Below are 11,704 nucleotides of genomic sequence, written 5' to 3' on the forward strand. Positions count from 1 at the left end.
TCTTTAGCACAATAGATGACTTAGTGCGTCGACTGTTACGCTTCACTTCTTATCCTCGGATTCTTTTAACTTGGCCTAAGAAACATAGGTTAGTAATTGACACTCTACAATAATACAACAAGACTGCAATATTTACCATGATTTCGTCTAATGCGATATAGAAGAAGGTCTTTAAACTTTTATTCTTTATAGATGTGCCGGGCGGAAGTTGGAAAGTAGCGTCGACGCTAGAGAAAAGCTGAGTCCTCTGGCTCTTAGTTAAATCCTTGAATGAAGTCCAAGAACCATCCTTGAACATCTCTTGAGCTTGACGCTTTAGTTCCTTCTTCATTTGGCCTCCTGACGGCGCCTTGGTTATAGTCGTACCAGTATTCGCAGCCGGCTCCGCCGTCATAGATGGTGTCTTGAGGGCGTCGTCAGGTACGCTTTCGTTTGTGTTATTCGGCTCCACGCCTGAACCTAAGATCTCGACAGCTTTCGCGGAGCCGTTTTTATCGGTTTGCAATTTCGGAACGGTATCTCCCATCAAAATATTGTCGATTTTAGTACGTTCAAGTGCTTCAGCTAGAGCATCGGTAGCCATAATGCTTTTGCCACCGTCCACAGTCAAGCGCTTACGAATTTTGATCTTAACATAGCCATTTCCAAGGTTCTTTACTTGCTTGCTCCTGTTGGTGTTCTTGGAAATATCTATCTGCGCTGTTGGGCAGAAAAGTAATGCTTCTCCCGTTTGCAAGGAGATGATTTTGTCGAAAAGTACGCTTGCATCGCCCGGGTTTTGCTCCTTCGCACCGGCAAGATGTTTTTTAAGCGTTTCGTACCAGCTCGGCGAGAGAAATCGATGGACAAAGGTTACGTTCGATAAATCTATTAGCTCTGGAGAGAGCGTGGGTTCCTGTGTTGCTACTAACACTCGTGTGCCGGTATGTCTCTGTTGTCGGATTATAGAAAGCAAGTCGCCAGTCAGAATCTTCGCCTCACCAGCCTGACTGAGGAACTACTTCTAGTTAGTTTCCATAACCCACGGGCATGGAGTGGGGTTTACCTTATGTGCTTCATCTAGCGCCACGATACGTCCGCATTTATTTCTCTCTTCAAGGAAGATCGAGAGGCAAATGGTAAATAGCGAGCACGCGTCGTCAGAACTAAGAAAAGGATCGCTAAGATCGACGATGGTTAATGAGCCCGGTTCGAAAGCCCAGATATCCTCCTGGGCTCGGGCTGGCCTCTTGGTAGTTGTTGTTGATGGCGGAGCTATAAAGGTGTCCAGAAGTTGTAGGCGCAGTTTTAAGGGTGCCTCTTGACCTTTTACCCATTTAATCTTCGAAAGGCGCTCACAGAATCTCGAGTAAGTAAAGACACCTGGACCCTCCATCGCCATTTCTCGGGCTAGGTTCATCACCACCTCCATGTAGAGAGGCGTATCCTTGGCTGCTGGGTCTATGGCCATCAGCTTTAGCATTCTTGAGATATCAAGCTGGTCCTCGTTTAGATAAAAAGGTAGCACCTTAACATTTACCCCAGGAAGGTTGCTATACAGGTTTCGCATAGCCCAAATGTTAGAAGGAGATACTAGTATTGTCACAGGTATTCCCGAAGAGCATAGGTATGCTGCCTCGCACACCTGTGTTGAGGAGTAGCTAGTATATTTATCATAATGCATGACCATCCCAGCCAAGGGGTAAGGAAGGTGACCGGCCGCATTATTTGAAATAAGCGCATTCTCCAACAGACAGGACAACGTGTGACTTTTTCCTGCGCCCTGAGATCCGCATATGAAGGCCGACCATGGAACATTCATATTTGCCAAAACGAGGCGATCCTCTGCCGAGATATTTGCGTCTGCAGAATCTTGTCGAATACCAATTAGGCCATATTGGGGAACGAGTTCCGAGGTCGGATTATTAGATAAGGAGGAGAAGGCGGTGTAGATTGAGGCAGAGGATGTATCACTCGAAGCAGAAGCAGCTAAGTATGATGATGAGACTTGGTAGGTTGAGTGAACAAATTTTTCCACGGCTGTAGTGAAAATCGGAGTGTTTGCAAACGCCTCTTCTTGCTGCTTATTGCTCCAGTGGTGATTTTCGCCATCATCGTCACCTCCTTGAATAAAGTGTAATAAATGTGAAAACTTGGATGTTTGGTTAGCCTTACGACTTTCTCGGTTTTTAGGCATGATGAAGAGTATTAGTTAAAGAGAACTAATACAGAGACTAGAAAGTGTTATTATCGAAAGAGCTTAGCAACAGTTTGTTACCTTAGGTCGGGTAAGTGAGCTAAGTACTACATCTGTATCTTGACATTGGGTATCTACCTAACCTTAGGTGCCTATTTATAGAGCCGATGCTACCCCTGGTGCATATGCGGCTATGCGAGACCACGCATTACACAGTATCCGGGTGCCTTAGGTTTCCGAAATCTTCTCTCAGCCTTATGATAATGTCTCAGATAGATGATAGGCGTATTCATATATCTTTACCGCAACATCCAAGAAAGAGATACTACTTTACTTACCTACGTACCTAAGTAGACATGTATCAAGTAGAAGCTTCCAGTTGCCTTAAATAGGTACCTTATATTTCAATTTTAATAAGGGCGCATAGTATAGTATAGGAATTCCCAAAACAATGATACTTTTCTATCTGTATTAGATGCTTTTAAATTCAAAGAGAGTTATATTATATCCTATAACATCAACCTTATTCCCATCTCATAGTGCTAGTTTCCCCAGCAGCTTAATGATCTGCTTCTTCTGCGTATTCCACTTTATCGACATAACCACTCTCTACCAGATAAGCGAGCACGTCCACATAACCTTCACTTGTAAAGCATGTTTTAATAACCCTGGTTACTTCTGATTCCTGAGTTTCAGCAGGTATACCTGGTGCTACCGGTTTCGAGGACTTCGTGAGTTCATAAAGTGTGCGTCGGAGATTTTGTGTATGGCGTATATCACCTCGGTCCTCGAGCTCCTGGGATCCTTCAACAACGAAATGTAGATAAGGCGGAGTAAACTCGCGAATATCTCGTAATAAGGCCAGCGCAGCGTTAACATCCATCCCAGGACTAGTCAACATCTCAAAACGTGAAGGAGAGAAATCAACCTCGGTGAAAATCTCCTCGGGTATTAATAGGATGAGCTGTACAATGATAGACTTAACCATATCTAATAACATCTTTCGGCAGGAGGGTACTGATGAGCCCCTAGCAGCGGAGATTCTCAGGGAGCAGAAGTAGGATACGCATGGAATCTCATTGCGGTTGGATAGTGCGACAAGACATATGGCCGTCAGCATGTTTTGACTTGGATGTGACACCGCATGAGGACCTTGGATCCAAATTGAATCTGGATGAGAACATGTAGTCCAGTTTTCAATCCGCGTCCCAACATTATTATCGATTGATATGTTTAACGCTGTTGAAGTGATATCCATGACACTCTGCATATCGCTTTGGTATCGGTTCAAGATTGGAGCGAGAAGGTGTAGAATTTCCCTGCGGCTGTAATAATGGGAACGAGGGAAACTTTCGTCTTGACTAGTGGATCTGCTTAAGTTTCCTAAATCCATTGTCTCTCTTAGAGTTGAATGTGGGCGGGTTATGGTATTTGGGTCGGTTGCTGGCGATGTGCTGAGAGATTCGTAACGTGAGGGTAATAGCTGTCCCAAATATGTCTTATCTGGTAAACTATACGTACTATGGGTGAGGAGACTCTGAATATTCTCTTTCGCTAAAAATCTTTTGAAAGGCCTTCTCGTCAAAAGCATTTACGAATCTGTTCCATGTATCATCTTAGTAACTTTCTCGGGTAGGTACCTATAATTTAAATTTTCCTGTTTTCGGGTAGGGGTATTTATAATGGTTATAAATGATCAATATGATGTGTACTTTAAGAAGTGAATCAGACCTTTTCCATGATGATTTCGACCATTCAGTGAATATTTCTGTCAGGAACTCCAAAACGATTACATAGGGCTCTATGATATAGCATCGATTCACTACACCATCTCCGTGTTGCTCGATGAGCTTATTCCAGTAGCCCATATCATCGCTAAGTTCCTCAAGGGTAGTAGCTACGCCATCAGCAAGGTTCTCATGATTCACCATAGCCTACAGAATGTATAAGCTAGTGAATATAGTTCGCGTAACATATGTTGCAATATACCTGTGCAATTGCGGATAGGGATCCGGTGAAGAGGGAGACGTATTTGTCGTCTGTAGGAACAATCGATACCAAGTTGCTATGGGATGAATATGTTTCACAGAGCCGTGCAAAAATACGTTTGGCTCTCCCAAGTCTTGTACTATTCCGATTAGCTTGCCACGATGCCGATGCTTTCGCAATGGATTTGTGCAGAAGTTCCAAATTCGGCTTTTCATTTGATAACTGTTTTTATTGTTCGGTCGTCAGTCTCTTACAAAAGATTTTCCATGTATTGTAAAGACGACGACTCTGGTCTAACAGAAGAACTTCTTCATCTAGAACCAAACTAAGACTATTTCAGCAACAAAGGGGTTGTAATGAAGGCTTTGACTATAATATACCCAAGGGCCAACTCACGGCCTTCGATTAGGAACATGTTCCACTGATCTCGAAGTTTAGCTGGACATTCCTCTTTCTGCTTATCGGATGCTATTTTCCCCGCTAGGATATATCACCGCTTTCTCTTTGCGTAAGATCGTTACTAAACGAGCGTATGAGTTCAGTAATCTGAGGCGTATCTGCACCAGTATTGCCCATCATTATCGTATGAAAACCACAAGGCGCATTAAGTATAATGATATGAGGATAACATGACCCTGTATGGTTATAATTTGGCCCTCTGAATTAGAAGTAATCTCGGTCGTCGTGTTTTAAAAGGCAGGTCTCCTTGTATAGTCGAAGGAAGTAAATCCGGGGCATATTTTCTGGGTACCTACTATGTATGTCATCAGTTCGTTCTATTCATCCTTAGAGATCAAGACGAATAGTCTATACTTCACGTCGCATTTCTTATTAGACTCAAAAGTAGATTCCTCGAGTGTTGATTTAGGGTTACGGGGCATGTCTAAGCAATATACCCAAGTGATATGATAGACAACCGCGAACACCAATTATGAGTTGCAATAACGCCCGCGAATGAGCTGCAAGGTGGATTATATGAGCTCGCTATTCATCTACTTTTAATCTCATAAGCCTTTTCAACCCGCACTAGAAATAGTGCTACCCTCATCCACAAGGACCTCCGAGCTATATAGCCAACCCCCTTTTACTCCGACATATCACGACCTCGGCTCACCAATCCGAATCTGCCTCTTCATCTCCTCCCTCCTCTTCTCCTTCCTCGCCTCCTCCGAACCAATCCCAAACCCAAGCCCCAACCCCCTACCTATCCTAAACGACTTCGCCCTCGACAAGAGACTCTTCACCGTCGGGCCCGACGAAGTCTTCTCCTTCTCCTTCTCCTTCTCCTTCTCCTTCTCCTTCTCCTTCTCCTTCTCCTTCCCCCGCGTCTCGCCACCGCTCTGTCTCAACGACTTCGCGAACACGAACGCGGGAAGAGTAGACACCCGGTTCCGTTTCCGAGAGATGCTGTTCTGTTCTTCTTCTTTGGCTTTCTGCTCCGCTGGATTCTGCCTCTGGCGCGTAGACCCCGAGCTATCTTGTCGCTGCACGGGCTCTGCCCCTGGGAACGGCGTCTTGATGTAGCTGTCTACCAGCGGACGTTCGCTTAGTTTCAAGGGTGGCGGTGCGTGGGCCGCCCTCTTGCTGTTGGCCCGCGACCGTGTCGAGAATCCGTTTATGGTCTTGGAGAACGCGACTTTGGGGCTGATTGTTGTCCCGGTGGGAGTTTGCGACTGGCTGTTAAGGTTATTCTCCAAGTCGGCCGGTGATAGTGGCTCAGTATTGATGGTCGGTGGGTACCCCTGATTTTCATCATCGAGGTGGCGTGAAAGCCTAAGGTTAGGATCGGACGGGAATGAGGTTGGAGGATGTATTACAGTGCCACTTATAGGGCTACCCGGGTCACTATACCGGAGGTTGATCTGCTGGTATTGGAACGGGTGCTTTGGGTTCAAAATATTTATATCCAACGTAGGAAGTAGATCTGCCGATGGATATACAATAGGATGCTTCTCATATAAGAATGGCTGTCGACTAATATATATCTCCTCTCCTGAGGAGGAGTTATGACTCGCACTTGAAGAAACTCCTGAGTGTAGGCTACATGTAGACTCGTTAGGTGAGATCGGCGAGACCTCGTACTGCTGGAGGTTCTTGATCCCAGATAAAGGCACTGAGACGGGGCTGATAACAATATCATCGGCTTCGCTCGTCTCCAGAATCATATGGGCTGGATATCTTGGTTGCGGCGCTACTATTTCGGGTTCTTTCTCTGAACATGATGAGGAGGATGCCATTAGCTGAAGTGGCTGCACCACGGTCGTTCCGACTTCATTGGGAGCACTTGAATTGACATGGGGACGATTTTGTTCATGTTGATTATTTGGAATGTATTCCTGTTGAGCACTCTCGATTGGTAAAGAATAAATAGACGAAGAACCAGGATTTGGCCGCGGAGGAAGGGCTTTTTTCACATATTCTGGTATGTCTGCCGGCGGCGGATACTGCTGCTGTTTTCCAATCTTCCAGTCCATTTCCACTTGGTCATTATCGTTGTCTTGATTGCTTGTGCTATCGTCTGAAGCCATCTCACAACATTTGATATGTAGGTAACTATACTTTTTTCGAGCGACCCGAAAGTAGCAAGGAAACCTACACTCCTCAACAGCTAGACATCCCATATTTCGCTGCTATAGCTGAACAAAGGATCCCGAGTTGGAGTCTCGAGGCATGCGTCCGGATCAGTTCGGTGACGCGAATACCGACTGCTTTGTCCGTTGGGGCAGAACAAAGATAGATAACTCGAGAGCCACGTTCAATGCCTATGAAACGTGGCAATGTTGCCTATAATGTTATATTTCTGATGTTCTTGCTTGAAGACTGGCTTCCAAGAATAATTTTGATCAATTGTCATAGCGCTCAGGTCGAGCAGCATGTATTATTATATATCCGGTACCCATGTGGTAGACCATATGTGATGCAAACTGCAAGAAATCCCCTCGCCCATTTTCATGAATGAACCATCGTCCATAGACTCCAGATCCATACACCTTCAAAACATGAACACCCCCTTAAGTGACATACAGAGAACCAACCTTCGGACTAGCCATGCATATGAATATTAACAAGGTCGAGACTGTAGACGCTCCTGCAATGCATCGCCCTCAGACTAAACGTCTAATAGATCCGCTAGGCAACTTCAGCAATACTTCGCCCAGGGTCGCATTACCCCAAATTCCATCGTGTACAATTATTTCCCATTACCCTTTGCCTTGCCCTTCCCTGTTGCCTTATTACCCTTCGCGGCGGCAGCTTCAGGTTTAGAATAAAAACTCGCCCCGTCGTTACTGAATAATTCCTGATCGCCTTTGCCACCCATTTCCATAAATTCCTTCGTGCCTCGCTGGTCTGCGGGTCTGGGTTCTTTCGGAGGCGCGTCGTTTTGCTCAGCAGCAGGATTCTTCGCAAAGACCTTCACAGGGCCCTTCTTAGAATCGGGGGTTGGAGGGATCTTGTTGGTGACTTGCACCGAGTTGATAGAACTAAGTAGCGTCCGCTCTCGGACCGCGCCTCTTCGTTGCATTTCAAGGCCCCCAATCCCGGCCACGAGCCCATCGGTACTATCATTAACACCTAGCGCCTTCTGCGTTATCCACGGGTGCGTAAGGCACTGGTCAACTGTAAAGCGCTTCTCAGGTTCAACAACTAGCATGTGATCAATGAGGTCCACTGATATTTACAATTAGTTACAAGACTCAACGAGCAAGATACCATAAATTCAAGGACTTACATGCCGGATCTCCCACTGAATCCCAGTATGGAGAAGGATAGTCGAATCGTCCGCTCTTAATCTGCTGCGAAAGCGTATACGGGAAATCGCGGCTGTAGAGTTCGTCTGAGAAGGGGGGGAAACCGCACAGACATATATACAGCACGACTCCAAGCGACCAAATGTCGACGGCCTTGGTGTATTTCCTATGCCTTCCTTCTGCTAATATTTCTGGCGCAACGTAACTTGGCGTACCACATAGAGTGGTCGTAAAGGACTCCTCACCGATGATCTTGGCCAGACCAAAATCGGCAAGTTTAACGTGAAGATCCTTATCGACTAGTAAGATATTCTCCGGCTTCACATCTCGATGGACAATATTCCTATCATGCTATTTCAATTGTTAGCCATGCCAAGGGGAAAGAGAAGACGGAAGCTATACCAAGTACTTGATACCCTGGAATAACTGAATGAACAGTTTCCTTGTTTCAGACTCGCTTAACTTCTGCTTCATTACGATGTGATTGAACAGTTCCCCTTCGGGTGCAAGCTCGAGTACCAGATATACAGCATTCTTCTCGTTGAAAGTATCTTTTAGACATAGGACGTTAGGATGGCTAACTCCCATCAATACTGCAATTTCCTGCTGTAGACCATCCGTCTTCGACCTCTCATCCATACCAGGGTTTTTTGTGAAGACCTTTACAGCATATCTTTGGCCAGTAGATTTCTCTACGCACAGATATACTTCGGCAAAATGGCCCTTGCCCAAGCGGTCGAGGAGCGTGTATTGCTGTAAAAAGGCACTGGAAGCCCGAGTTCGTGGGTAGCGAAAGATAAATCGAGCCTTGTCCATCACCGCAATCTCATCCTGCTCCTGTAGCTCACGGCGCTGATTTCTTCCGACGATGGCCTCGTTCACAAAAGTTCCATTACTCGACATGTCCTCGAGAATAGCAACTGTATCATCACCCTTGTTCTCGGTGAATATTAAGCAGTGACGGTTAGAAACAATTGGATCATCCACAATGATATCTAGCGGAAGTCAACACATATCCAGGTGATAGTAAAACTTAGGACGACAAAAAGAGAAGAATGAACTCACCACACTCAGGATGTCGCCCAATCAGATATCCACCAGACGGTACACCCTTGATCTTAGACTTCTCGAAACTTTCTTCCTGTTTTAGGGCGCTGGCGTCGGTTGCATCAGACTGTTCCTTTGCCAGTATACCCGAAACATCATTGGGCAGTTGACAGCTGGACCGTTTTTTCAAGACGACACATCTGCCTCCGTGTTTGGGGTCCAGCGGGAAGAGGTATCCCCATACACCTTCTTTCTCCTCATCCTCAACCTCGTCAGAGAGAGCGGCGTTTCCATCAACATATTGGGAAGTCGGAAAAGCTTGTGTGTCTTGCGGAGGAGACGATAATCTTTGAATTTGAGAGAAGGTTTCTTCGGGAGTACGGTGCGTGACCTGACTAGGTCGTCCATCCGGGGGCTCGGCTGTTGATTCCTTATACAAATCATCGCTATCACCTTGATGAGTGACGGGTGAGGGTAGCTTCTGCTTGTTGGTGATGACTGGCGTTTTTAGCTGCTCGGTATTTTCTGTCTTCTGCGACAATCGACCGGATCGACGAGGCTTCTTTGAAATATCATTGTCGGCCTTAGAAGGAGGAGAATCCTACAAGATACTATTAGCCGAAAGGAAACGCGAACAAATCAAGGGTAGATTGAAGTACCCTTCCCCGTTTCAACTGACTCTTCTCGCGTGGAGCCATGGTTGGCTGCCTTGAGCGAGGATGTACTAAAATTCGATTGCGACCAACCAAGGGAGAATAAAGAAGAAAAAAAAAGACGGGCACAACTAGTTACTAGTTACGTCTAGCTCTATAATATATAACAGGGGGGCTGTAGAATGCTGCCTTAAATACCCAGCGAAAGAAATGAGCCTAGATGAGTTGAAGTAAAAATTTGTTATGACGGGTTGGCGAAGATGAAAAAGCTTATTGGTATAAAAGAATCCCCAACTCGCAAGATTCCGAGTTAGATTGACATTATAATGGATACAATGGGTACAGATGGGTACGATGGATAATTCATAATAAGGGACGGTCCCACGGTCCAATGCGAACACGGGACTAGCGGCTGAGCACCAACAGAAAAACCAGGGAAAGTCCAGGGGAGAACTTGCGAACTCTATCACCCTTGTATAGTTGTATAGTTGTATACCCTTGTTATATGTACGGAGTATTTCACCGAATATGTTGAGTCATAACGAATAATTGTCCAGCTGCGATTGTGCGGGAAAAGAAAGTATAAAAACTTAAAATAGTTAGTTAGTAGGTTTACGGTAGTCATATGCCAATAGTTATCTATCCGTGATTTCCTATAGAAAATCCGAAATAATAAAATATTGAAACTGTGAGATTAAACAGCTGATAATGGGCAAGGTCATCCCCAGGTTCCTTACCTAAACTCAATGAGCGCCTGCTGCTAGATACTGCTGCTATTATCGGTAAGTGGGGAAGCTCCCTCATTCTGTCCAAGCTTGCTGGTAGGGCTGTGCAACGTGTACCTAGGTACATACCGGCCCCACCTCTTCCACCTCTCAAGTCTTGCGCTCTTAAATTTCGTCATTCAAGATATCCGCCCTTTCTTGTACGACTCTGTACCTATATCTCAACGTACCTAACCTATGTTGAGCCTTACTGTCTTACCTAATTGACAGGCACCTACATGTACGAGATCTGATGTCTCTGCATCTATGGTCTCACAAAGTAATTGGATATACCTAAAGTTCCGAATAGCTGCGTGTGAGATGATCATTATGAATAATAGGTGCTTACTCGACTTTCTATGCAATTAGAAAGAAAGTAGCAACTTTTCTTCATGTGAGGCTTAGTATTGGTCATGCGTGGTCTTGCTCTCGACACTCCGACACGCCTTAGTTTCAGGTGATTATTCGTAAAAGCCACCTGCAGCGCCTCACATGTCTTACGCTATCCACGAGATTCATTAACCCTATAAAGGTAGAGTAATACACATTTTCTGAAATTTCCAAGTTTCGATACTAGGTGCTAAAAGTAAGGTATTCTACACACTATACCATAGGTCAAATATGTAGGTACGGATTAATGGACGGGTTACACCTTGTTGTACTTCTATATCATGTACATTGGTTGTTATAAGTCATCATTGGCAGCATTTCGATATTAGATAGGGGATAAAGATATGTAGAAGACGAAATCATGCACTTTGATAGTCTTACAACTAACTGAAAAATCATATCTAGGAGGTAATTGCTACCTTCGTTGTACACGATTACAATTATGAATGCACCAGTACATATCTCCATCCTTATGAATGGGCTCCCTCTCCATCCAATGGTTCAAAGGCTATGTCCTACTATCATGACTGGGAATGCCGACCCGATATCCTTAACTACTGCTATGGAAATAATGTCAGCAGTCCGCCAAGAGCCTTTGAATTAATTTGGTATTCTCCTCAGAATGCTCCATAACGCCGTGAACAAAGAGATCCGCACTCTTTTGGATCCGAAATTTCATATATTCTTTACCAATGCCAATGCATTTAATGCAACCCCGGCCATCGTCATATAGGGTCATTTTCGTCAGTTCGTGAAGCAACCGTCGTCGTCAAATCAATCGCATGACGAGGCGGGGGAGGCGTCACAATCCTCAAAGGAGGACAGAAGATCAGCGGGCAGAAAGGTGTGAAAATCTTAGAGAGGTCCAAACGAGATATCTGGAAGAAGGAGCGATTCCATCGCCGTTTCTACCGTTCGGAAGTGGATGAGGAAGAA

At 45.1% G+C, this 11,704-nt stretch overlaps 2 protein-coding genes across 2 annotated transcripts; both read right to left on the minus strand.

The window, feature by feature from the left end:
* Nucleotides 1-42: 42 nt before the first annotated feature.
* GL218_06904 (uncharacterized protein) lies at nt 43-6,693 on the minus strand (the record flags this gene model as incomplete). The annotated part of the gene is made up of 4 exons (XM_033583640.1): nt 43-75; nt 137-997; nt 1,046-1,440; nt 5,370-6,693. The coding sequence occupies 4 exons, from the start codon at nt 6,691-6,693 to the stop codon at nt 43-45; spliced, it is 2,613 nt and encodes an 870-aa protein (XP_033433182.1).
* Nucleotides 6,694-7,355: 662 nt separating this feature from the next.
* On the minus strand, nt 7,356-9,659 carry GL218_06905 (putative serine/threonine-protein kinase fhkC; the record flags this gene model as incomplete). Its single annotated transcript, XM_033583641.1, has 5 exons — nt 7,356-7,834; nt 7,896-8,265; nt 8,317-8,909; nt 8,980-9,562; nt 9,621-9,659. 5 exons carry the CDS (start codon nt 9,657-9,659, stop codon nt 7,356-7,358), a joined length of 2,064 nt encoding a protein of 687 aa, XP_033433181.1.
* Between the last annotated feature and the right edge of the window lie 2,045 nt (nt 9,660-11,704).

Source organism: Daldinia childiae (genome assembly GCF_008694065.1).
Source record: "Daldinia childiae strain JS-1345 chromosome Unknown Scaffold8, whole genome shotgun sequence".
Classification (NCBI taxonomy): domain Eukaryota; kingdom Fungi; phylum Ascomycota; class Sordariomycetes; order Xylariales; family Hypoxylaceae; genus Daldinia; species Daldinia childiae.